At 43.8% G+C, this 27,865-nt stretch overlaps 1 protein-coding gene across 1 annotated transcript in view; it reads right to left on the bottom strand.

Moving 5' to 3' along the window:
• Positions 1–27,810, bottom strand: part of ADCY5 (adenylate cyclase 5) — a 224,179-nt gene extending 196,369 nt beyond the window's left edge. The window contains exon 1 of the mRNA XM_026082174.1: positions 26,775–27,810. Within this exon, the coding sequence (XP_025937959.1) occupies positions 26,775–27,788 (1,014 nt within the window). The 5' untranslated portion in view covers positions 27,789–27,810. The remainder of the gene's footprint in view (positions 1–26,774) is intronic.
• Positions 27,811–27,865: the final 55 nt, after the last annotated feature.

Genomic DNA, 27,865 nt, shown 5'->3' with positions numbered 1-27,865 from the left:
CTGCATGGGCCCTTTCTGTGGAGGCCTTCTGCAAGTTTACCAGTTTCAAGTGACTTCAATAAGTAGCCTAACATTTGTCTACATCCTATCCAAAGACATTCATATCAGACTTCATACAAAGGCCTCTTCTACTATTTAATCCCTTTCATTGCATAAACTTCAGCACACTTTCTTAGGCTGACTTAACTTAGTCTTTATTTATTTTCTGGTGGATCTTTCTATCACTCTAACAAAGGTAACTGAGACATACAACAATTCTGATAAATATCATTCAAAATTTCATTTTTTGACTGAGAAGATGGGGGGAGGGAGGGGAAGAGAGACACTCTTAATAGTACAATCTCTACTAATTCGTCCGTTATCAGCCTTCTCCTACAAGACTAATAATGGACAAGTCATCCTAGATACCAAAAGGAATTCTAGGTGCTGCCCTATTCCTGSATTGACAGTGAAGTGTTGCACGCTAAAATTTAGTTCTTGATTATGCCTTTGCAGTATTGTTGCCCTCTGACTATTAGATGTAATGTTGTGGTTGGTAGCGATACACAAATACCCGAGAGCAGAATAGTAACTGGGTCTAAATCACCAAAAAAAAAAAAGAGTATATTAATGACATTCAGAAATTCCACAGGAACTTGTCACCCCACCTCTTATCAGAGCATTTGAGAGTATTTTTCAATTAGTTTACCCTTTAAGGTAAATTAACTGTGTCTCAAATCAATCAGTATTGTTCTCCGGTTACAAACATGGAAAACAAAGCAAAATGAGGACAAAAAACTCAGTCAATGTCATGGCCACAAACAGAAGCTCCTCATCCAATTTCTCTCCTTGCTCTCCATGAAGGAAATCTAATGAACGGAAAGTACACAGACTTCACAAAACACTGACGATGTTTACCGAAAAATCTTTTAGGAAGCTCACATGCACTAAGGGTTAGGTTACTGAAATTCATCACATTTCTCTGGAAAAGTTAACACTACCTCAAGTATATGAGAAGGAAACATTGTGCAGCACATTCATTCCAAATGTGGACTTCGCAACTTATTTCAGCATGTGAAGATTAATTGAAGACGGAAATATTTAACTGAGAGCCAAAGCACAAAAATTTGAGGAGAAGCGGCCAAGTCAAATGCAAAACAAAAGCAGATTTGACACACAGAGCAAGAAGCAACAGATTACAAGAACATTTTTTGTTTACTTCAACCAAAATATTTTTAAAAGCTACTTCATTTTTTTTTTTTAAACATTCAAACATTACTCTATATCTAAAAGTATTGCTCTCCAGACGCTTTCATGTTTCACATGACTTATAAAAGCTAAACAAGTTAATGAAAGGTAAACAGTTTTAATTGCAGCTTTCAAGCACATGTTTAGAGGCTCTCATTGACTCTCTGATATTATTTCATTAGCACAATGTAGTTAACTGAAAAATAGGTGTGCTGGTATCTAGCTTCAGATACTGCAGCACTCTAGCCGTATCTTACAAGATGCTAATATTTTATATTCTTCAAAATTCATACCTTTCTAACCTAAACAGAACCATTACTACCACTGCCAGTATATCATAAGATAAAATCAACTCTTTCCACAAACATAGTAGGACTTGGAGTTTTCACTAGYAGAAAAAAAAAAAAGGTTATTAAAGGACGTTACAATTTTCTTCATTTTACAGATAAGGCTCTCTGGGCAATGATGCACCCAATGTAAACCAGAGGCTTGGGGGCAGCCAGCAAGAGAACCAAGGTTTCCCATGTCCCTGGGCCCTGTAAGCCACAATTCCTCCTTCCCGGTATGAAGGCCATAACCACAGTGGTTGTTGGTTACAGCTCAAAAGCCATTTGAAAGGCATTTGTCAAAGGCTATGAAGTTTGCTTCTTTGCGACGATGACCCAGCTTGGCGAAGCAGCCATCTCAAAGGGCCAGTCACCACAGCTCTTTAAACAGCACAACACTCGGGCTAGCGGCACCGATTTTAATGGGGTTATCCCAGGGATTAACTAGCCCTTCGTCACCGCTGCGAGCTGAAGGCCGTGCCTTCGCCAGGCACGGGAAGCTGAAGTCAGAACGAGCTGTTCCCTTTTTGCCTGCTTGCAAACGTCTCCTGGTAAAGAGATAATTCAAGCGTGGGCTGCTGTGATCACCAGCGTGCTCAGACTCCCACCACCGCGGGAATCTCCAAGGAGCACCATGCAAGAGGGCTGTGACATGAGGCAGGGGAGGAGCACTCAGCCAGCTAAGCAACAGCCTTGCCTTGCTTTCCTAATTATGCTTTTTTTGCCAACATGCAATTAGTTTGCCTGCTTGGTCTTCTGCCTGACAAACTGCTGATCTCAGTTACTGCCGTACACACTGACCTGGCAGGAGCTCCCCTCCAGCCCTTCCTGGGGCATGGGTAATAAATATTTATTTTAAATATATTTAAATAAATATAATAAAATTTAAATAATAAAATACATTTAAAGCCCTTTTAGACTGGACAGACTCCATTGAATCAGCAAAACTACTCCTGACTTATACTTGGGTATAAAAAAAAAAAAAAATCCATCTAGCCCCTTCCTCCAACACCTACACAAAGGATTTGCAGGGAATCGAAACTGTAAGTGCGTATTAYGCATGATCCAAGACCCGCTGAAGTCAATGAACTATTAAGTTAAGCAGTCACTGCAACAGGACCCAAGTACTTAACTATTAACCAACTGAAATGAATCATCTGTCTCCCTGCAGCGTTGTCTTATGTCCAGGTTAATACCAGGATGAGGTGCTACGCATACAGTAAGAGTTTGTTACAAAAAGCACTCAAGTTTTCAGGGAATTTGTATTTAAATATTTTCTCTAGGATGGTTCCTGAACCAAAGGAAATCCATCACCTTCCAGTTTATCTAGGGTCATGGGTCGTGGCCAGAGTTATACAACTTAATGTGTTTCCATGACAAATCAGTCCAATATTTCTACATGCCAAGAAGGAATTTTTACTGTGGAAGAAACGGACAGAGCCTCTCCCCGAGGTTAGGCACGCTGCGAGCGCTCTCGGCTACACGGACTTGCTACAGCGAGAAACCAGCCCTTACAGTTTGCTCACTCTATCAATACTACATTGTCCTGAAGGAGGTCTCACTTCTCACCCATGTAGTAGGTGCATTTGGCGCCGGGGAAAGGAGAGCGCTGGCACTTGAGCTTTGTAACAAAAACTAAGTGCTTTCCCTCTCAAAGGGCATTTACAAAGCGTTCAAACTTAACACTGTTTTCTCATCAGCTCGCAAAGGGGGTATAGAGGTCTCAAGTACTGAGAGGCTCCAGGGATGTTCCTAAAGCCACTGATTTTCCCTCGGCATCTGCTTCTTGCAGATGCAGAGAGCGCAGTGTTGTTTGCTCCTGCCAGAGGGAATTCCTTCCCCAAATTTGATAGCTGGCAGCACCGGCATCCCAGCGACCCTTTGCCTACTGGGCTCTCCACGCACACATCTCAGATTGCTGATTCTTCGAGGCTGCTTTGGTTTGACTCACTGGTCTCAGAAAGACGGAGCGCCTAAGTTTTACCCAGGGTTCACTTCTCCCGCCAGCATCAGCAGGCTTTTATAAAACAACGGGCAGATCTATGAAGGCAGGCACATTGGGCTTTTGAATGCAGAATTAGGGAAAAAATTACAAATAAAGCAAACTGCAATTCTAGTTTGTACTGAGTCACAACGGATGTTCTCAGCACCCGTCCCTCTAGCAGTCCTCCGCACATCACAGTCAGAGCCCTGGACAGGGACATCACTGCTGAGGTAGCTCCCTGAATCACCACTGTACCTCCTCGGGATGCAACGTGCATCCTCTGATGGCTCGAAATGGAATAGACATCTTGGATATTCAGAGATGATTTCCTGTCCCGAGTTACCCCATTATCACCTGAGACACTGTCCCCGGTATCGGGGCTGTAAGTACTTTAGGACATCTCTTCATCAGTCTGCTGGCCAACTTCCTTCCCTTACTGTGAGCAGCTTATTTTACACTCCCAGCTCCAGGTGAGACTAATCACACACGCAAGAGCACTTTGTGTAATATGAAATTTTAAAAGGGTATTGATCTCTGCTACCTTACCAGTTCCCTAGGCCACACATTAATAACACAGGCAATAAACCCAGAAACAAGTTCTGTGCCTGGCCTTGCCTGCAAAACAAGGGTGCTGTGCCCCAAACCAGTCTTTACTGGAATTTCTGTGTCCCTACCAGCACACAGCAGGTGTGCGCCTATCTGGGGACATTTGATTATTCCACACAAAGGCTTTTTAAAGTATGCAATAGCTGGACTTAAACCCAGTTACTACCAGTTCCTAGTGTGACCGCTGTTTCAGGAACACGTCTATAGAAAAGCATGTCTGAAAGCGCTGGCAGATTCTTTTAGAAGGTTTAAAATAGTTATCAGCTCACTCCAGTGAAATGGGGCTGGTTTGGGGAGTGTTCCTGGCAGGGTGAGAAAGCACAGGTCTGTATTTGTACTTTCAACTTCTCTGTTCTAGGCGCGATTCTGCAGGAACTGTACTGATTGCTACACACAGATAAGTTCAGATAGCTTCATTCTTGCAAGCCAACACTGCTTCTCCTTAAAGGGGAATCTCATCTCTTCTACTCATCTTCCCACATGCCGGCAACCTGTTTCTCACCAGGGGAAAGAGGGCATGCATTTTTAGGATACATAGTTTTCCAGATACTCTTGATAGTGGTAACTGCCTGCCTAGGATTGTGGTAGATTTCTTTCAGCTCCCAGAACTATACGGAATAAATAAATGGCATGAGAGGAAATGGGAATATACAGGCAGTGGCTGAATACAGTCACACTGATGATGTGGTGTGACAGTTCCTACCCTGAGATGTAACTGGGAACCTAGGGTGGGACATCACAAAGCAATAAATTCACCACAGGGATTAAAAAAAAAAAAAAAAGGGAGTCCACGTGGTATCAGCTGAAAAATCAGAGCACACTTAACAGAATGAGCAGTTAGTTCTGCGAATGCCAGAACTCACAAAAGCTGGTTTCCTCCACATTTGTGTCTTGTGGCCGACTCATTCACTCTGGCTGAAGTTTTTCTGTGGTTTTGGCACTTACAAGAGTCTTGTCTGTGTTGATGCTCTGACTTTCACTAAAGGGAGCACCAACACTTCAGCCTTTTCCCTCTGACGGGGTGCTCTCTCCCCTCTGACGGAGGGCTCTCCTCCCYGTTAGGCTGATGGTTTTCATGTTTGTACCAAAGCCCTGAAAGCCCACTCTGCAGCAAGGCTGCAGAGCTTTTGCCAGCAGGAGGACAGTGGACACAGGGTACCATTTAAGGTGTGGGATGAGGAAGGAAAAAGGATACTTTAAAAAATAATTTGAACGGGCGATGCAAGGCACCGTAGTTTGAGTTAACTTTAGATTTCAAGTGGAAGAGCTTTTGGCAACCTACCCAGATTCCTTGGCCTGCTGCCTACCAAGTCCTCAGAGACTATTTTTATCATTATTTATTTATTAAATTTAACTATCTTGGGGCTGGACCGCAGACAGACAGACAGAACCTAAAAATGCAGACGCTCAACGGAAAGCTAGCTGGGAGGTAGGGGGAGAGGTTAATTATAATAGTTGGTCCTGTCCCACTGACGAGTAAAAAAAACTTCTAAGGGAGTTTGTGGCTTAACAGGCTTAAATTCTTGCAATTCTTTTAGGCACCACGTTGCCTAGAAAGAGRAGGTGCTGGCTCACCTGGCAGGTACACGTGCCCTTTCCATACAGCTCGGCAGAGCAGGCAACGGCTTATGAATTCTGAGAAAGGTCACTGTCTAGCAAGAGCTAGAAAAGGATGCCATGAAAGCTGACAACCCACCGTATCAAACTTGAGCAGCAGAGACCACTTGTAAGGAGCAACTTGAATCAATAACTGACTCTCCATTACCAAATTATATCACACAGGCTGCTTGTAACTAAGCACTTAGACCTGCTTCTGCTATTAGGTACCCAGTATTTTGCTAGTGCCTTACATGATGAGACCTAAAGTCTTACTCCTTTCAGTCCTTCCCAATCTGTCCTGGAAGAAGACCAGAGAGGCCATATATCCCAATATGAAGCCCAAACCACACTCTTTGCTATTTAGAGTATGCAAATCCAGCCAAAGCCACAAACAAAATGGATCGTTCCAAAAAGCATTTCCAGATGGACCACGATGAATGAAATACAGAACAGCTACAGAGAGGTTTCCATCCTCAAAAGGAAGCTGTGCATCTGATCTCTCTGAGAATCAGGTCTGGGAACACAAAACTATGCTAAATAAGAATAATTCTTTCTAAAACAGAAATACTTCACACTCAAACAAATGCTTTCCACCCATGGGCTATAAAGCACTTTCTATAAAAGCAAGCACTATTCTGGTTTCTCATAGGGTAGCTGAAGCAAGGTGGGCAAACCACTTGCCCAGGGTCACACAATACAATATGGTATTGTCAGCTCTTTTGACCTTGCTTTTCCAGCGCTTGCCTTGCGCTATTGTGCTGCCTGGTCAATGCGTTGATAGACAACAGCAGGCTTTCTGTTCCAACAGGGGCCTGTAATTCCCAACTACCAGCCTGCGCACATCGCGCCTGGGTTTAACTGAATCAGGAGCTGGTGGCCGTTGCTAGCACAACACTGATGCAGGAAACCTCATCGTACTAGCGCGTTAACAGCGTGAGCTGTGCAAGCATGACACAGCATACAGCTGGCACTGCCAAGCAAAAATCAGAGATTCACTTTTGCTGCTGCAGAACAGCAGTTTTTTCACAGGACTACAGCGTGGGTCACGGTAGCTCACACAGCTCACACGATTCTGCATATTGTCTCAGTGTGATGTCTCCCTTGGCGTCAGTGGGATTTGTGGAGGCAGACAGATTCACGGGTATAACGATACCTTAGTGTACTCYGAAAAAGTCAGGATATGTTCGGATTATCTGATAAATTCAAGGTCTCTCCCTTTTGCTCACACAAGTCTGAGAACTGCTCTCCAAGCCTGGAATTTGGATGCCTCCTTAGGCAGGACTGAATCATGGCCCAAACCACCATGATGCAGGACAAGATTTTAGCAATACATTACAGACTATATACAAGAATCCCACTGAATAATGCTTTAATTGTAATCCAAGGCCTATCAAACATTAAACACAACATCTTCCTTTCTCCCATTTAGAAGAATACTTTAGCTAGCAAGGACATTTCACTGTGACGTGCACGCATCTCAAAATGCAAATAGCAAGACAGGAAAAGAAAAAGGGATGTTTGACTGCTAATGATTCAGCCTTGTTTAAAATTTCCTTTGTGGCATTCTGCCGGCTGAGTCACTTTGCTGTGCATGCTTTTTCGGTAGGCCTTCTTCTGGCTTCACTCACCTGAAGTGCATCTCTCCTTAGGCTGTAAAGACATACAACTCTACCCAATGCACTCTCATAATGCTATACATACTCAGTTGAGCAATGAATGAATGCATGGCTATATTTTAGGCTCAATGCAATTGCAATGATTAAGGGGACAAAAAAATCCATCCTTTAAAAAAGCATTTTTATTTCAAGAGTAATCTTGAGACAGTCAGAACAGCACTTGTATACCACTTCTCATCTTCAGAAGAACTTTGCTAAACATTAACTAGTTGCTCCTCATATCACTTGTGATGTGGTCTCTATAAACATGCATTAATTTCCTCATCAGTTTAACAAAGATGAGTTTGACACATTAAAATGAGTTACTGGAGACCAGAGATTAAATTAAAGACATGCATCAGAACTTGGGTCCTACAGGCTCTCAGCCCTGTTATCTGACCAGTTCGTTAACCTTGGAAGCGTTAACTGCTTCCTCCTCTTTCACTCTGAGGAGGTCCAGCTCAGGGCCTGTTAGCTAGATGCATTAAACCAGAAATAAGCACTGCAGGAGCTGCATTCAGGTCATAGTATCACCCATACTGAACTCATACAAGCACCGGAAAAAAAACAAAAACAAAAAAACCCACCACAACACACATATTGTGTGTCCTGCCCTCCCCTGCTTCTGTCTTGCCCCTGCACCATTTGCAACTGTGTCTTCTTCCCCCTGCTCCAGGCAATGCCAAATCCAGTCAGTTCCCAGATTTGGGTCTCCACACGCCACAAAAATACTTGTGCTGCCACAACAAATCCTTCTCTTGGTGACTGTGTCAGGCCATGCAGGTTCACAGTATGCATTAAACCAGGCCAGACTGGATGCTCAGTGCTTCAAGCAGTGTTAATTTTCAGGCCTTCTATGCAAACAAGCCAGTAGTTATTTTGGCACAATAAAGCAAGGCGGCGGGGGGAGAACTCTTCTACTGAAGAGAAATCCCACCTGGTCCAGCAGGTCCACTATCAGCACTTCCTCCAATAAACCCCCTCAGACTTCACCATGTTCATGAACAAGGTTTTCACTCTTTCAGCCCTCAGCATCTCTCCCTTTTCCCCTTTCTAGCCCCAACAGCCTTCACCTTTTCCTTCTGGAAGAAGGCTTTGCAAGTAAAACATGCCTTCAAAAAAAGCAAGAGTAAAGCTCTATCAAGCCTACCTTACGCAATACCAAAAGACCCCCACAATTAGGATATGCTTAGAACATGAGACCTTGTCCCCTCAGAGTAATGCTTCCTTACTTAACTGTTGACATATGCCACTGGGCAAGGCACGAAGAGAGAAACAGGATTCTGCACAGGGCTCTGCTTTGCCTGCCTGAAGATTTCCTGACAAGATTAGACACTGTAAAACATCCTGCAAAGGGAAACTGAACTGCGCCCGCTCAGCTGTTGGGCCTGACTCATTTGTTGAGCCACACTAACATCCAGCATGTGTGTCACTTCAGCTGCACCCAAGTTTCATGTTCATGGGTCTATCTGTTCCTACTAATTCTGCCCATGGAGGAGGGCATTACCACCGCGCTGCAGGAAGCTTGCAACCTGCAAAGTTAACTTTGCACAATGGCATGGACTTGGAGCCTGGAAGGAGAGGTGGCAGCAACCGCACAAGGGCAGAGCATGGCAGCCTTTGCCAGCAGTTTGCATTAGACGGATGCTGACCCTCCAATGATAAAGACTGCTAGTAAAGTCTGCTGTATTTACAGTTACGCAGCAGATGGTTCCTTTAAAACAGAAAAGCTCAAGAACAAAACAGGAGGCAGCCCTACCACCAAGTTGTTTGGTGAAAGTTTCCTACAATTTTTCCATTGTCAGTCCCAGCTGAGATGTTTGTTATGGAGAAGTCACAAGCAAAAGAGAGGACAAACATGTGCATGCCAGGAAGCTTCAATAAAGTGTTATTCCCAACAAAAGATCCATGGCAGGACATTCTCAGTCGCATCTTCAGAGTACTGGTCTCTGCTTCTCCCTGCCCCTTTTACCTCCACCCTCTTCTTTCAAGCCTTCTTGGATGCTTTCCAGTGGTCGTTACCTGCTCAGCCTGTTGCTGTATATCCACCGCCCCCCTTCAGGGCAGCAGCAGGGCTTGGGCATACCTGGCTTGTTTTGTTGCCCCATCTCTTCGCAATAGCCAAGGCTCCGTGCTTCATCACTTGCTACACAGCACACTACTACCAGAACGCTAATTCAGCTAGCTCATGAAGCAGTTGAGATTTTGCTCAGCAGGCACCAGATAACGCTTCACAATTCATTTTAATTGCAAGTCCTTTGTAATGTTTTCCTTTTTGTTCAAGAGACAGAGGAAAATTAAAGAATTGGCTGATCCAGTCTGTATTATAATACTGGTCCAGATCTAAGCAATCCTTGCTTTCAAAAGAACAGAAACAAGTTGACACTGAAAAATAACAACCCCGTGAAATGTCTCACAGCCTCCTCTCCTCAGCCTCATGCACCACCCTACTGATCTTCCTTGTTTCTTTCCCAGGCTGTTCCCCTACCACTTCCATACAGACCTGCAAGCCCCCTTCAATTCCCATCTCTCTTCCTCTCTCCTCACACATACGACCTCCTTCCCAGCCCATTTTCAGTCTGACTTCCCTTCCCAGGGTCCCAGACTACCTCCACCCAGTCCCATGTCATATCCCACCTTCTCCCCACAACAAGCTGCCAACTGCCTTCTCTAATCTCTGGATGTGGATGGCAGGAGAGAGCAGGGTGGAGAAGAGAAGGTAACAGGGAAGCAGGACTGCAAGCACAGAATTAAATCAGGAAGCTGTAGCCCAACCTCTAGCATCCCTAAGTGCTTGCTTTTCACCTGCACAACGTAGACCATGCCCTATCCCTTCAGGCCAACGTGCTAAGCATTTTCAGTAGTAACTTGTTCACTTTTGTACTCCAAGCATTCAAGTTTGAAGTTGCATTCACATTTAAAATGTTTTGTGCTTTAACAATCCAACACACACATAGAGTAAACTCAGAGGCTATTTTCTTTCCTTTCTGGCAGAAGTCTGCTGCTCCGAGTTTAGTCAAAGGTGCTCTAAGAATCCCTTCTGCTCTACCAACCAATTTCTATTACTGATCACATATGTGATCATCCTGCTGTAGTATGCAAGGCTGGTCAGGCAGCTCATGCTTATTCAAGTGCAGCTACATTCAGAAGCATGACTGAGCAGTAGTAAATACGGAAGCCCACAAACTTATTTATTCTGTAGTAGCGACTAGAGGCAGGAGGAGGCAGTCACACCATTTAGTCGATGAAAAATGCTGTTTAGAAAGATTTTAGGTACCTAAATTTAGAAGACTTGCTGGGTACCTAAACCTAACTCAGCTTTCAGATGCCTAAGGTATCCCATGCTGAGTGCCTAGGCACTAGATGAAAGAGTGGCTTTGAAAAAGTGTGTTTTACAGGTTAACCAACCCATAAAGATACAGCAAACAAGGTTTCAACCCTTCCTTAGACCCCCAGATATTCAGACYGGAAAGCCAAGGACTCCAGGAAGCCATAAGCATTTCCCTTGTGCTGTAAGGTAGGTGGGTTAAACCAGCTATCCCACAGGTTCACTGTGGCAAGTATTTCACGCTTCACAGTACACCAAAACCCCCTCTTTTCTGGTACTATGTCTCCACTATGATCAAGATGGACACTCTCTCTGCATGCACATTCAGGAGGAACAGATCACTGTTCTTGTCACGCTCCTCATAAATACCCTGACTTTAAGGGAGATTGTGGTGGCTCAAGAGGCTGATCAAGTGAAGAAAATCTTGGATCAGACATACAATCTCTAAAGAGGCCTAGAATACAATCTCCCACACTCAAAGCAAGGCAACTCTAAATGAACACAGTTGTTCAGACAGAATTGCATTGTTCCATATGCTTTTCCCTTAGGGCAAGTTATTGTGACTTAGTGGAGAGGAAAAAAAAAAAAAAAGAAAAAAGACTGTTTTAGGAAAAGTAGCTATGTTTAAACAAATTCCAAATGCAAACACTAACCCCAAGCCAGCATAGCCCAACAAAGCCCAGCCACCGTTTGCTGTAGCATAGTTTCACAGAACCATTTAAGGCAGATGCTAACAGAGCTGTGCGTGCAACGGTCACAGAAACACTGGGAACAAGAGCCAGTTTAAAGCACAGTTATGGAAAGAGGTGCCAGCAGAGTTTCCTCAGCCACTGCTGACAATGCTTTATTGTTTTTCTATAATGCTGTTTTGTTTAGGGCCCTCTTTGGAAATTCCATGACGACACATATAGTAAGTGCCAGCATGGACGCATGTTCTCCTCCTGCATTGTTTTCACCACTGTTAATATTCCACCCCCTAAAACCTCCTAAACGACAGTCTGTTCCATATGTTTATTACTTCATAGAACAGGGATATACAGTCCTTTAGAATTTATTTTAGAAAGTCCTTTCCATTTTTCTCTCTCTGTCCCCATTCCTCCCCAAAGTCACCCAGTTCCTCYATGGCAGTACTTTTTAAGATTTTGGAGCTGGCTTTGAAGACAGCCACAGCTACGCAGCTTGCGCACCCTTTATGAACTCCCTCCACCTTAGTAAATCACGTAAGCCAGCATTCCTAAAGACACAACATTGAGATTTGATGCACACTTCTGTTAAGAAACATCCAGCAGAGTAATGGTGTAGGAATTCAGTGCAACAAAATTAGGAAATGCTTGTGCATTAATGCAGGCTAAATAAAAACCTCCCCATTTCCTCAGCAAAACAGCACTTGACCCACATATCTAGAAAGCATCAACTTGCTTGTTTCTCTGTGCATGCTAACTGTGTTTAGAAAGAAAAAATGGCTGATATTTGAGCTGTCTCGATGATCCGTGGAGCATAAGAACAAGGCTCTCAAAGTAACACCATTCACCCAGCATATAATCTTCAGTGGAAGCATTCTCTGAGGTAATTTTTCTTCTTTTTGAAGTGACTAGAGGGACTAAAGCTGAGCTCTTGCRTACCACATCCATTCAGAGTGAAGCTTCCTACTCTATGCTTTAGTCCAGAGCAGTCCTACCCCATGAAAAAATAGCTTCCATCTCAAAAATGTGTTTCAGAAACTAGAAGCTTTCTATGAAAAGGCATATTTGGAGACACTCTGCATATATTGCTTGTTAGGCATTCAAAAAACAAACCTGGATGGGTGATCCATGGTACAAGATGCTCTGCTGCAACAAGGAAAGCCATACAAGGAGGCCTGCACCAAAACACGTGATCAAATTAGTATGCTCCACATGCATTTCCATGCCCTCCTCTTACTGTCAATATCTTGCAAGGTCTCTTCTAGCATTTAAACCCATAGCTTTTTCCCATAATTGGTCAGTATTCAGCTGCCAGTCTGTTTTGCCAGACATTTCCTATCCAGTCTCCTGTTTTAAAAATCTTCTTGAGCAGTTAATATTCCAGTTAAGACACACACCATGTAACTCCATATATATGGAGTTTATACACACTCCATACATCCTCCAGGATATATACACTTCTGCAAAAAAATCACGTGTGGTCACAGATGAACACTGTGTATCACAGATATCTTAAGCCCCTATCACTGTGATACCTAAATCAAAAAGACGGATAACAGAAGAATTGTTCTGCAATTTCTCACCTGCATGTTCCTTTGCCAGATGATGAAATTTTCACTGTAGTTCAGCAGAAATCACTCAAACATTCTGCTGAAAAGAAGTCAGAAACTGAAAAAGCACTTAAGGGAAGGATGGTGCTGGAGAACTGTTAGGCCCAACTGCAGCATGTTGAGCAAGTCATAGCCTGACTTTATAGAAATATCTTGTGTTTCCTCTACAATGCTGGTAGCAAGAGCAGGCAAGTGGGCCAAGCTGGGCAGCAGAAGAAAGAGGCAGAATGCCAAAGCAAGCCTGAAGCAAATTAAATATCAGAAGGCAGCAGGTTCCCTTGAGACTACCTGGTTGCTCTTTTGGCAGAGGAGGAAAGCAAGCCATTAAAGAGCCAGAAAACACCTGTGTTGACTTCACTTGCAGCACCAGTTCCCATGCTGTGATAACAAATAGCTCTCACATGAAGTGCAAGGGAGCAGGTGCTACTCTAATCCCACAGAATAGGGGAGGCTTCCAAAACAAAACTTGCTAAATGATGCTCTCACACAATCTACTCATACCAAAGCAAAATGGAGGGAGTTGAGGCAATGTCCCTTTTTAATCAAGTTATCCACTGCAATTTGTTTAAAGGCTGAAGAGGGAACTTTTAGCCAGACTGCTGGAGATACTCAAAATAAATATAAGCAAAGTTTGGAGTTTCTTACTGAGGTAAGAGGAGGTATCAGCTACTGAAACAAACTGCTCTCTCCTGTCACTTTGGAGTACAGGGCCGTGAAGATTCACTTGCAGCTGCAGGTACCTTATACAACTGTCTTTCCTTTTGTCAGTGAGGAATAACATTTGATTGCTGTCAGTGAAAGCTGACAGTTACTGGGGCTCATCTTAGCTACCCACACATGTAAAGTGCACCAGAAAAATCAGCACCAGTAGCAGGAACACAGAGCTACACTGCCCGACCCCTCTTCCTATGGCTGTTCACATCACTGAGGAGGTAAGAGAGCAAGCAAACAGGAAGGGTGGGCTGCAGGTATGCAACAGGTGGAAACGCCATGCTTAGGGCCATCTTCTCTCCTGTTATGCCAAAGGTTTCCTGAAAATATAGCTTTATGCTCTTCCCTCCAGCCCAAGTCTGAAGTACCACGCATCCCTATCAGGATGCACCTTCAGCTGCATCTGTGCTTGCTCTTGGTTCCTTGCTGCTGTTCTCCCCTAGATGTTACCCACCCCTCCAGTCTGCCAGCTCCGGTGAGTATGTGCACTCCCTGGCCCATTTTGGTCCAAATAAATGGACTAACTTTAGCTGAGCTGGACTAAAACTAGACTGGGGGCAAGATCATTTTGGTTGCTGAGTTTGATAGTCTCTTTGGCAGGCTCTGCTGCCAAAGGACACGCGAACAAACTCCACAAAACCAAAACTTTGGCGATCAATTATCATACTGGGGGAGGAGAGAAAAATACACCTCTCACTACTAAATATTTATAGTATTTTTTCTCAAGGGTTTTTTCAGGACCTACAAAGGAGTCAGGTTGGGGAGAGAGAGTGGAGACACTGCAGATGCATCTCCCACCAGAGTGTCTCTGAAAAGCATGCACTGCAGGGTGGCTAGTATAAAATAGATGCTTTTCAGTAATGTGGGGATTGATCAGAGTAAATCAGCCACTATTGTTCTACACCAGCTGTCCCTTCATACAGAAAAGCCCTGAGGGAAGTTAAAGGCACTTTGCAAGCAGCCAGAGGGGAAAAAGATATTTTTGGTGACAGGCAGAACACATTTAGATTCCAACTCATTTCCAGTGGTGATAAATAAAAACTAGACAAGGCAATGAAGAATTAAGGTATGGCTTAAACAGAGGTAAAATTCCTATTAAATTTGACCAGGACAGGGACTAGTAGAGGGAGAAAGAGGTATCCAGGCCATTAAGATTCAAAAGCTGTTTAACTCAGCCCAGCAAACTACAGCCCTAATTAAAGCCACTGTTTGTGCAAAAGGCACCTTTCAGTTTTGTTTTTTTTTCCCTCTATACTAAAAGGAAATCAATACCTTCTCGCACTCCARCCAGAACCAAACCTTAAGTTTCCACCAAAAAGCCAATGTTACAATGCCACCTGTTTGAGCAGAGCATCCTACTTCTCTAACAACCTCAAGCAGAAGGTTTGGCAGGCAGAGGGGCTGTAAAGATCTTTACCCGTGACATTTTACATAGAACGGATGCAGTGATGTCATGGGGAAGCACTGGCTGAATCAGTGCAGGCGRTACTGTAGGTGGCTTAAACATAGGAAGAACTTAAGCAAGTGAAGGAAGGTCCCCAGTAAAGATTTTACTCCTGAAGTGCCACAGAACAGTGTCACCTGCCACTTCAGTGTTTAACAACTTGGGCTCCTAGGCCTACATCTTATTACAGGATATTATCATGGACACAGCTGCTAAGGACCTGGCAATAGAAAGGTTCCCTCTCAGCCCCAACCAAGAGGCCAAGAGCTTTGAAAGCAGATCATGCCTCTGCGTGGGATGAGTTGGGAGTAGTTGCAGCAGCTCCTGGCACAGAAGGGGCCATATCAAGGAGACACTCATGATCAGGGTCCTGAGAAGCAGCTTTGGTAACAGGGTCAAGGGCAGGCGAAACGTGACAGATAAGCTACTCTCTTGGCTCTGTCCCTAACACAACTGGCCCCAGTCCTTGCCAAAGGGGTAAGCATGCAGAACAGAGGGTGACACTGTATCTCTGTTAATAGAAAACAGCATATATGGGCAATGCACTATGGTAACATTAGGTACTCCCAACTTACGCATGCTGGAGTGTCTTACCCTGAAGATATTGCAGTACAGGTTTGTCTGGTCAGAAAAGTCCATCAAAATAAATTGAGGAAGATTTGTTAAACTTGTGTGAATGCTCCTCTTAGCAAATGTGACTTTATTTAGTTTGTGTTCCCTCTGAGAGTGAATTAAATTTACTGGATCTTATTTGCATCTAAAATAGTAGAATAAGGTGATTGCAGCTGTGGACAGCAGTCTCTGTATAGTGGTTTCCTGTGGCACAACTGGGGTGCATGTGGACATGTGTACTCTAATTGGTTTCATGACTACAGCCAGATACTCATTACCTACATCAGTTAAAGAAAAAATGCAACCTCTTCACTTTATCTAATGAAAGACAAATTTTTTTTGGAAATACTTTTGGAAATATTTCCTTAAGTAATTATTCACAGCCATTTCCATGGTAGCTGCAAGAAGCATACAGCTTAAGAGCCCCTGAAGTAACCCTAATGTGCTAATGAGTCAGGAATGAAGTTAATTAAGTGCACCTGTCCAAAACAGCTGAGAAGGACTACACATCGAAAGGGAAGTCACCTGTGAAAGGACATTCAGTGTCCAAGTTTACTATTTGTACTGCAGTGCTCTCAAGAAGGCCTTGCCTCAGGAATGAGACCCAGCCATGCCAGATGTCATACAAATTCATTGTTTGTTACAAATAAAGATGGAGAACTGCAGGTTTCAGGTGTTTTTTTGGAAGTAGAGATAAGGTAAAACAAGGAAGCTAAGAGGCAGTTTCATAAGATGAGGAAAAGAAGTCAGAGTCCTAGTTATGGACTTCTCTTCCCTACTATTTCCTCCTCAAATCCCACCTAGGCTCTTTAAAAATAAGCAAAACAGCATCTTTGTGACCCCAAAGCACATATGCCCAGGATTTTTTTTTTTTTTTTTTAAGATAGATAGATGTGTGATTAGGACCTGCCACAAATGGTTGAGACCGAGTTGGTCTTGCCTTGGTGCCGTGGGATGGTGTAGCTGACCTCAGGAGATACCCTTCAACTGTATCATCACCAGTAGCTTTCAAAAGTTATCAATGTATCTATCAGGCTTATCAGCAGCATGGCACTTGCTCCAGCACACTAACATAACTAAGAAGATACAATTCATAACTTTATTCCCTCATTTTTCTGGCTTGTCAACAGCCTTGCAAGTTTCTCAGCTATGGGTGTAAAATCACTTGCATGCACAGCAGCTATTCGACAGCGCTGTCGTTTACTGTTAAAGAGTTCAGAATAGAAAATGAGCACAGAAAAATGCCATATTCAACTAGAGTTAAGAAGGCAAGAACACAATTACGCAGTATGAAATCTGGGCATGATGTCAGAGTCCCTTCACAAACTAACATGACCATCTGCATTATGTCTTAAGTGGAAGATGCCACCCTGAGCAGCAAATTACTCCCAATATGTTCCATCACAGGGTGTTACAATCTTCTCCTTTTTTGGGGGGATGGGGGGGAAGGGGGAAGAGAAATCGCTAGTTCTGTTCATATTCAGCTCAGAGATCACTGCAGATTCCTTTTTCAACTGACAAATACTGTGTAATTCAGTATTTAACTTTTTTCCCCCTCCATACCAACTGAACAGAAGAAATCATTATGTGTCAGAGAAAAGTTCTGTGGACTGTGTTAAATGATCATAGTACTCCTTCCTGGCATTAAGACCCACAGACTTCACTTCAGAATAGCAGTACCCATACTAGTAACCTATCTCATGTTTAACAGCTTTAAAGGCTGCAGTCAGCATTTAAGGCTGGTGAGACTGATAGATTTTAACTACACCATCTCCCACCACACAGCATTGCTTCCTTTCCTCTATGAGATTATTAGTAACCACCTACCCGAAAAAAGAAATCCCATTCAGTTGGAAACATCATCTTCATTAATAATGCATTGCTTCGTCTGCCCATTTGTGCAATTCTGTGCATAAATCCACATACATTAAGCAAGAATATGGACAAAGCTGCTGTTGGGTAGCTCCCAGCAAATGGAAAGAATTCATCACTCAGCAAGCCTGTCTGAGTAGCTCTGTCATCTGTGGGCTGACTGGCAAGCTGACTGTTTTTAGAAATACTGATTTGAGTAGTCCCTTACCACATCGCTAGCTCTAGGAATTCAGTTTCCAGAGTCTGAGGTGCACAAAGATCAACGCTTGTGGCATTTACTCTAGAGAGGGAAATAGAGAGAAAGAGCCGTGGCTTTTTGTGAAGGGGAAAAYACAGCCAGGCAGCTGTCTGCATTAGAAATGTCTTATGACATATTCTTGCAAGCAATGTCATAGCCTTTTCTTTCAACTATGAAGTGAGACAGCATGTCTTATACAAGCTGCAAGCACATTTAAGGAATAAACAGTTTGCGTGAGTCGCTGCTTTGAGAGATCCATTTCTAATGTCTTCAGGGGGAAAAAAAACTATTTATATTCCTCCTCTGTTGCATCAGCACAGTCCTTTGTTTACTGTCTCAAAGATGCACTCTGATACTAGTGGAATGTGTATGTTAAATTTGTAGAGTGGCTTTAATCCACAGCTCTACCCCCCCACCCCCCAAAACCAAAGTTTCCCAGAAAGAGGGAGGATGATAGGTAGGCAGTGTAATACCATAAAGACCCACTTCCCAGAAAGAAAATTTATGAGTGTTCCATGGATGTGTGAAACTTTGATGAAAAGAAGAGAAAGTTTAATATTTCATCTGAAAGCTCGTCACTCAAACTGCAGAGGAATCAGTCACATAGGCAGGATTCAGGCTACTTTGAGATATGTATCTTCTAGTATCTCTGCTGCTAAGCGGTAGGAAGGAYGTGAGTATGACGACCACATGGTGCACACTGACGCTATCAGCGCAGACAGTCCAGGTAACATCTTAAACACACAAACATGATTTGTGTTCTTTATGTCCAGGGAAGAGAACAAAGATACATCCCAATCGCATTAATGACTCATGATGGAAATGGAGAAAAAAAAAAAAGAAGTACATAAAGGTATTTTATTTGCAGAACAAAGAAAGCCTGATGCTATGATGAAACTTTTTGTAGCAAATGCTAAAAAGGAATTCCTACTAGTATCAGTGAGGCTGGCCTAGCACTAGGAGGGATTTTGTCAGTGATGCCAATATTGTCCATGAATTCTGAAGCTGTGGGGTCTCTTGCCATTCATAAATGTGTCACCTTTGCAGTGCAAAGCTGAATGTGTCTGATTGCAGTAGCTCACAAGCTTGTCTGATTATTAGACTTCTTGGCGGGAAGAGCTTCCCAAATGTTCAAACATGAGTTTGAAAACAGAAGTTAAAGGCAGAGTTTTAATTTGGCTTAGTCCATTTCTAAGTGTCAGAACAGGATTATCTCATGCTAAATTCCACTGCAGATCTGTTCAATGACGCCATTCCTATATCTGCCAATGATGAGGCTGGCAAGACTCATCATCATAAAACATCAAGTACAGATTTTCTTGGGAGTAGTCCAGTTGCAGGTGCTAAAAAGCATTTTGACTCGTATCTTGGGCTGACAACCATTTTGTGTGTGATCTTATTAAGTGCTAGAAGTTTCCAGCTTTCCTGCAACAAGGTGAGAACATTTTGGTGTTCAAGAGACACTAAAACTTCTTGACTCTTTCTCACACCCCCTCATATCTAGATTATCCTTTTTAATCTTTGGGGTTGTGTTTTTTCACCCACGCGAGATTTCCCCTTGGGTTTTTACCTTGCCTAAGGACTCCATGATAATGAATCAATTTAAACTTCTGGCAGCAGAATGGTACTCCTTGGGAAAAGCCAAAAAAAAAAAGTATCATCAATTTAAAAACACAAAGAAGAAAGCATCCCCTGAATGCAAGATATCACAAGTTAAGATCACTAGGCTAGACTTCAGAAGGAGGGAAGGAACTAACACTGACTACATCCCACATCAAAACACAGGACTCACGGGAGATGAAAAAAGTCACATACTAGTTATACAGGAACCCCACCCGCTTCCCAGAAGCTGTGAATCTTCACATTCCTCTCACACGTTTTGTCAGCATCCTACCCCTCTGGGCCATGAAAAAAGCATGTGGCAAATCATGTACTAGTTGGAAGGCTCTGGGGAGACTGGTGCAGTCCAACTCCCTCTGCACTACATTTTTTTGGGTACATATTTATTGTAGCATTTACAAGCCACCTTGCACAGATAAAAGCAGACAGGAAGATAAAGCTTGCCCAAGGCTAGCAGAATTTGGAGCACTGTCTTCCACCTCCCCAAACAAAAGCAGGTATGTTCTCTGAACTGCACCCAACCGCACAGGGGAAAAAAAAAAAAAAAGAAAAGGAGGAGGACAGGAACTTGTCAACGCACAGGTTCTCAGAAGCCACTAACAGCTACAGGACAGACTGTTTTACCACACACATGGAAGCTGCTGTCAAAATAATTTCAATTTTTACCTGTCAGTGTTACAACTGCTGCTGGAGACTTTTCATTGCATGTTGTGCCAGGCAGGAGGAAGGTTCTGTTGATTTGATTAGAAGGTGAGAGCAATATCCCATAAAGACAAAACCAGTTATTCCCAAAAGACAGTGTTTCAGTTACTAAAATGGCCAAAGAGTTAGCAATTCTTCCAATTTTCTTCTTAAGAGTCAGAGGGATCTGTGGTGCATGACTGAAAGATTAGCTAATCAAATACAAATTTAATGTATTTGGAGAACAGTCTGGTGCCCAAAGTTCACATTCCAGCTGGGCAGGGTCCCAGTCTTCTTCCATCCCTGACTTCAGCAGCACTGTCCAAGCAACAGCTAACTTGGAGAAAAACAGCATTTAGGAAGTGCTGCAGCTGATCCAGGCTCTGAGAAGGCAGAACAAGTTCCAGTGAGCCTTTAGCACTAGGATCATCAACATTTAGTTTCTACTGCGATTCAGGTTTATGTCTCATCCGAATGCAGTTAATAATGAAAGACCATGTAAATAAGATGTCCTGTCTCGGACAGGTCTATGACAGAGTTTAAGGGTCACAATTGTGTCAAACCAAACTATAGAGCCAGGACACTTAAGGACAAGTTGACAACAACTGCTTTGTAAGATTGGAGCCCCCAAAGCTATCGTTCTGCCTCACAAGTCCTAATGTAATCTGCCACGATTTTGCTGAAATATCTTCATCCCTCCAGAAATACACAGAACTAGCATACCCTGCTTTTTCAAGCGTATCATAAAAGCACCTAGAAGGACAAATCTTTTGCTAGAATTAGTGCTTCTGGAGCAGCAATGCACCTATATCATCCCCACCGAGCTTCATATTCAATTCACCAAGTTCCAAGCCAGCTATAGGACTGTGATCGTTACCGCAAGGCTCACAGAAACAAGTCAAATGGGTCAGTTTACCCAGACAACGCACCTATCGCGAATCCAGTGGCACAGAGAAAACAGGCACACAGCACTCAGGAAACACAATTCCACTAACAGTTTTTGGTACCAGTGAACATTTCAGTAAAATAGCAAACAGATTTGGGGTGGGACAGGGGAACAAGAATGGGAGGAAGATTAGGAGGTGGCAGGATCACAGGGTAATTTAAGATATAAGAAAGAAAAACAGATATGCCTTTATAAACCTCAAGCAACATATGCACTCCCAAGAGATACAGACAATGTTTCTACTAAGGACTAATTGATATACAATACCTCACGGATTAATTTAATTACGTCTATTAGAGAATTACACCAGGGAAGGCAATTATCAGTGCAACAGTTGTTGAATGCTTCAGGTTGCCTGTTTTCACAAACTAAAGGCCCCAAATACTGGACTTTTACTGACTTAAGTCAACCTACTGCTCAGGCAAATTCTTCAATTGTTACTTTTGCTGGAGCACATCTAACTGTATGAGCAGTTTGACTGAAATCAACATTTAGGCAGAACAAAATATCACATGCTGTAAGACATGCAGCATCTGGCCCCATGTAGCYGAGGGCCTTAACATCAGGTCCTAAATGAATATTACTCAAATTTACCTTCCAGCTGGAGGAGAGAGAAAACTGTAAAGAAACGACACGTACATCTGTATTTTAGTTGCACGTTTCTCTTTCTTTATGAATAAAGGCTACTATAAAACCATGAAAGTGCATTACAGTGACTTCAGTAACACATATCTGAGAATCTGCTAGTCTCAAAATCAGTCATCATCAACATGCCTTGAGCATGCTGCGATTCAGATGAAACATACAGTTCCATTTCTCCTGCTAGGTAACTAGCTTCTCATTGAATGCTAATTAAATTGCATCTAAAAAGCATCTTTCTGAGAAGCCAGAAGATATCCACAAGACACAAGTCAATATCCTATTACAGTAAAAAGTTGTTTTTAGCCCAGCTGAAGTGACGGTTTGTTTAGGGAAAGGAAAAAGAGAAACTGCACACGTTCTCATAGCAACATCTTCCTAGAAATGGTTAAACCGAAACGCTACACTTTCAAGAGAGCCACCATGCAGCTGCGGATCAATCACATATCATTAACACRGACTGACAGGGAGAAAGGCCAACACATACACATTTCTCAGAAGTGAAGGATGAGGAGTATTAATGTAATGTTGTTATGATGGAGGCGTATGGAATGGGGCTGAGCAACAAGGAGCTCAACATCAGGAGTCCTCAATCTGAGTGCCATAAACAAGAGCCATGTGCTGGGGCAGCTGTTCAAAGCTCTGCTATTTAAAATCCTTTGTAGAAGGTTTGCAGTAGTAGTTGGGGAAGAAAAGATCTGAACATTTCAGTTTCTGTTTTCATGGCTTTACAGATACAAGACCAAAAAAAAAAAAAAACCCCTCAGTCTTCTGTTTTTATGCTATCTTAACAGTCACCCACTCACAATGAGTTAATAAACTACAGAGGCTTAACTGTATCCTTGAACAAGGAACCTCAGAAAGTTACAATAAAACAGGTTTGGATGGGAAAACGAGACTAAATCTAACCTCAGTCCATGAGTTTGTTTGATGTTTGTGTATTGCATTCTTATCCCTTACTCTTATTCCTCCACTCCCTCCCACACACAATCCCCATTCCTTTTTAACTCTGATTCAGAGCCCAACAAATTCTCTTGTGAAACTCCCTGTCCCTTAGCCCCTAGTCTTACAAAAATGCCAGTGCTTACTCAAGACTATCTGTACTGAGGGCAATAGGTCTACTCACATGATTTAAGTTAAGCATCTGCAACCCATATACTGTAAGTTCTTCCCATATGTCTGTATGGAGTTTGTGGGCCAGCTAGGTGGGTTGTTTCTAATGGAACATAGATTAAATCTCAGTATCATGGTATCATCTTTGTTGTGAATGCAAGACAGGTTATCAATAACTAGTATATTCCTTTCTCAGTTAAGTATTACTCTCATTAGCATGTAAAGTACTTTTTATATGAATTCTGGAGTCCACTGTATTTTCAGAGCCTGAAGGTGTATCACAGCCATCACATGGAAAAAGTCTGGCCTAAGAAGAGATATGTAGCATATACAAAGAAAGGAAGACACAGACATTTGTGCACTGAATCACATTTGTAAGCCAAACTTTCCCAGGATAACACAAGGACAAAAACGTAAAGACAAATTCACTCATCCTCTCCCAAATAAATCTGAAGGCAATCCCTCTAGAATTAATTGATCACAGGTACACAAGGAACCTTTACACAATCAAATTGGTAGGTTGAGTAGTGTTATACATTTAATATGCTCTGTTTCCAGCAGTAGTCTTTGGATGTGAGTAAACTCTCAAAGAGGATATTTTTTCTCTTCCTCCCTCAGCACTGGATACATTTGAAAGAGTCTGCCACATAATGCAGTAAATCATATTAATTAGAATTGATGTTTAACTGGGACAGAAAATGCAAGAAGCCAAAATCATTGTCTCTACCCGATCAGACTCGCGCAGGTACCAAGTATACCTGCTGCTTTTGCTAAGCGCACTCACAGTACTGTACTCGTGACTGACAGACCCCAGATGCCTCAGGTTAGCAGAGAGAAGTCAGAGCCTCCTTCCAAAGTCCTGTGACCCCAGAAAAATTATTAAAAAAGGCAGTTCAGTCAAATCACAGCCACCTTTATTCCCATCCCAATTCAGAAACAGCTGAGCGCCTTAACCCTTTTGTGAATCAATGGCCAGGGGCCTACGCATTCAAAGATACAAGCCTGAGCAGCATAAGCCTTGGACCAGAAAGTCTGATGACAGAGAAGTCCAGTAGTGATGAGAGCAATTTAATTCAGACAATAAAAGCATGCATTCTCAGCAAGGGAATCCAACAAGTTCCCTTTCTCCTGAAAGGGACCTACAACCAACAATAATTTCACCCCCTTTCTTTAGAGATGCAGCAAGGTTTTCAGCAGGCTCCTGAGCCTCATAAAAGTGCTCAGGAGTCTACAGAAGAGTCATCCAGCTTATTACAAAAATTTTAGCAGATCGTAACAAGTGTATGATTTTTCCAGGCTTAGAAGCAACTGAGAGGAGATTTAAAAAACACACACACACAAAGGAACTCACTTAAGTATTATGGTTAAATGAGGAGAGGGGATACAAGTTCTAAGCAGTCTTTCTCCTATGAATGCTACGGATAAAGAACCATCTGGTCACATAGTCACAAACGCTATTCACTATCCACTTCTGTTCCACAAAATCCAGCCCGATGCGACTACCAGAGTGAAGTCACTGAAAACAACTTAACCCCTTCCTCTTGATTTATCTGGTCTCCATCCACCTTTGCCAGTGTTAGTCTGAAGGGAGAAACAGGGCTTACACGCATCAGCGGGGCAGAGCCGAACAAAACAGATTTCCATGGCAACCGGCTACAGCCCCAGCGAGAAAGGCCTGCTGATAGCTGGGAGACAACGTGCTCTGCAGAAACGGGTTTTTCTATCAGGCAGCCAGAGATAGCAGCTCACGTACATAGGCAAACGTACAAAGAATTTGATTCTTGGCCCTGAATAACAACGCCACGGAATTCAGGAGCGCTAGGGCCAGTTGAGACCACATTAGGATCCAGACCTTTGTATCTGAAAGCAAAGCAAGAAGATTCCCAAGCACCTTCCTTCCTAAGAGCCTCCTTCTTTAACTGAGCTCTTACTCCCARCCTGCCGTAAAACCCAACATTCGTAGGAGAGGGAAAACAACCGCGAAATGCAGAGATTTGTGAATACTGTATCGTCATCATCTGCTGCCCATGTCTTACCTTTGACAAGTGCACATGCATTCGTAGTTCTTAACCTCTTACAAATAACCCTGCTGCATTTGGGAAGGGAGAGAGCAGGTCTAGTGATCTGAATAAGCAGCTGGGAGCCTGAGCTTATCCCAGATTCTCCAGGGAGGGAGTCAATGACTTGGCCTTTGTGATTTAGGCTCCTTCTTGTTAAAATAGTTATCAACGCTTTCCAATGTAACAGCATTTCATGCACTTATTAGTATCCTTCAAACTGAACTTTGCTTGCATCAGATTTTTAAGTCTTCTGGCCGTAATCCTGACAAGCTTTGCTTTCATATTTAAGAAAACAATATCCAAATACGCTCAACTGAATGGGACAACTCTCTGTTTATAAAGTTAAGAACATGCACAAGGCTTTGCAGAAGCAGAGCTGAGCACATTTGCCAACTTTTCCAGCTGAAGCAGAAAAATAGTAACCGTCCTGCTTACAGGGTATGCTCTACTGGAAATCCACAAAAACCCATTTGTATCAAGCATAAGAAAAATGTCATGTACAGTTTATAAGAATATCTGTAACAAGCTTAAAACTAAAGCCAGAAACTATCCAAGCAGGATGAACTGAGGGGAAAGAAGAGAATAGAAAGAAGAAAAAAAGAAGAATTAAGGAATAATTTCAGGGGATATTTTGTAAAGCAAAGCAGCAGCAGCCCAGATCCACCAGAGTTTTATTTAAAAGAAAGCCCTAGAACTTTTTCTGACACAGCAATAGGTGGAAACCAAAACAATTTAGAGGACAGACTCAGGCCAGCCACAGCAAGGTGCAATGCTCTATTTTGTCTTATGCGGTAGAACTGTAAGCTAGCAAACACCAAATTTTAAAAAACAACCCCCAATTACATACAAGCGTATGGTGATAGACTCATCCTTACTCAGACCCCTGCTCTTTAGAGCAACAGTGATTACCATATAGCTGCAATATTTTAAGTCAATGGTTTTCCTACTGCCAAGGAGTCTTGTAAGCTTAAAGCACACGACCCCCAAGGCTGCTTCCTTTGCTTGGAAAAGAAGAGTGGCTCCTTGTTTTACTGTTTTTTATATGGACATGGTAATTAAAAAATGCACTGTAATGCATTCAATAATAGTCTTATTGTTCCTGTGAATTGAGCTGCTCCACTTAAACATGATATCACAACTACAGTTAAATAATAATCTGCATCTATACTTCTTACTTTTCTGCTAGCTGCATATGAACTCTGTTCGGGCTTCTTTACCATGGATATTTCCAGTGCATCTCAGAGCGAACACCCTCCTGTTAAATCAGAAGCTTATTTAATGTTTATATGGAGCACGCTCTCTGATGCCTAAGCAAACACTGCATTGCCACTGAATTTAGTTTCTAGAATTACACACGAGGATAACCTCTATCAGATAAAAATCACAAGACTTTTTCCACACATTTCTCAGTGACATGGCAGCAAGCGCAGATACCATTCCACAGGTGTGCTTAGCGCAGGGCTGTTTACACAAAATAAAACTGAAGGGCATTAGCAGGGCTGGTTGATAGTGTGCTAAAACAGCAGTCACTAGAAACCAGTAAGATTATTATTATTATTATTTTATGTTCAGAACATTAATGAAAAGCAGCAAGGAGGAAATACGGCAGCCCCGAAGGAGCAGGACTACAGGCTAGTCACCACGTCGAACAAAATCCTGCTTAGTATCAGACAGCTTGGGGTTTCGACCGAAAGCCTATTAGCCTTTCGGCATCAGGCAGGCCCGTAAAACTCAGCTAACCCCACTCTCCTCGCTCCTCAAAGCGGCAGCCAGGTCAGGGCTGCAGAGCACTCGCATGGACGGGCTCGGGGCTCGCCTACCTGCTTGAGGAGGAACTTATCCTCAGCGTTGATCTTGAGGGAGACGGCCAGGTGGATGGCAGAGAGCACCACCCCGCTGATGACCGCGGCCCTCATCCGCACTGGCAGCAGCGTGTAGATGCTGTAGATAAAGAAGACGGTCCACCAGATGCCCTCGGAGGCGCTCCGGGGCCACACCAGCAGAACCCCTACCACTTGCACAGCCAGGATCACCAGGATGACCGAGTAGCACGCCAACCACATGTGGTCCTGGTGGAACTCGTTGCGGTTGCACACCATGCACAGCACCACCATGAGCAGGATGGCCAGAGAGAGCACCACGACGTAGGACACCTCGTAGCGGCCGTGCACGGCGTGGAATATCAGCATGACCACGCAGACCAGCACCAACACGGCCATCAGCATGGTGAGGCTGCTCTGGTTGAGTCGGAAGAAGTAGCGTTGATAGAGGCGTTCCAGTTTCTCCGACTGGAACTTCTTGGACCTGAAGATTTGCAGCAGGCTGCTGCAACAGCTGCCCATGGAGAAGGCCGCCTCGGAGTCCCCCTCGTCCCCGTCCTCCTCCTCCAGCTCCTCGATCTTGGCCTTGATGCGTCTCTCCTCCAGCCCCAGCTCGACAGAGCGGGGCCGCACCTCCCCCTGCTCCCCCAGCTGCCGGGGGCTGGCATCRTTGGGGGCAGCGGGGGAATCTCCGCCGGGCGGGTGGCGGGACCGATGACGCCGGCTTTCGTCACCGTGCTCCTGCCAGGCGGATTTGGACCTAAAGCTCATCATCATCCTGCAGCCGCTCTCCCCGCGGCTCCGGCTCGCCTGGGGCTCGTAGTCTTCCTCGCTCCTCCACCTGCTCGCCATGCGGGAGGCCTTCTTGCCCGAGGACCTGTTCGGAGGCAGCGGGTAGGAGTAGCCATTGGCCCGGGCCTCCGCTTCGCCCCAGGCCGAGCGGTGCTGCTCGGTGGCCGCCCAGGGCGCGGGGCCGCCGAAGCCCGGGGGGCTCACGCTGTTGGACCGGGACATGCCCAGCGGGAAGGGAAGGGGCAGCGGGCGAGGGGACGAGGCCGCCGGGCGGGGAGGGAGCACAAGTCCGCTGGGGG

The sequence above is a fragment of the Apteryx rowi genome, unplaced genomic scaffold (assembly GCF_003343035.1).
Source record: "Apteryx rowi isolate R43461 unplaced genomic scaffold, aptRow1 scaffold_57, whole genome shotgun sequence".
NCBI classification, from domain to species: Eukaryota; Metazoa; Chordata; class Aves; order Apterygiformes; family Apterygidae; genus Apteryx; species Apteryx rowi.
The sequence above is the reverse complement of the archived record's forward strand: the minus strand, read 5'-3'. Positions and strand labels throughout refer to the sequence as shown.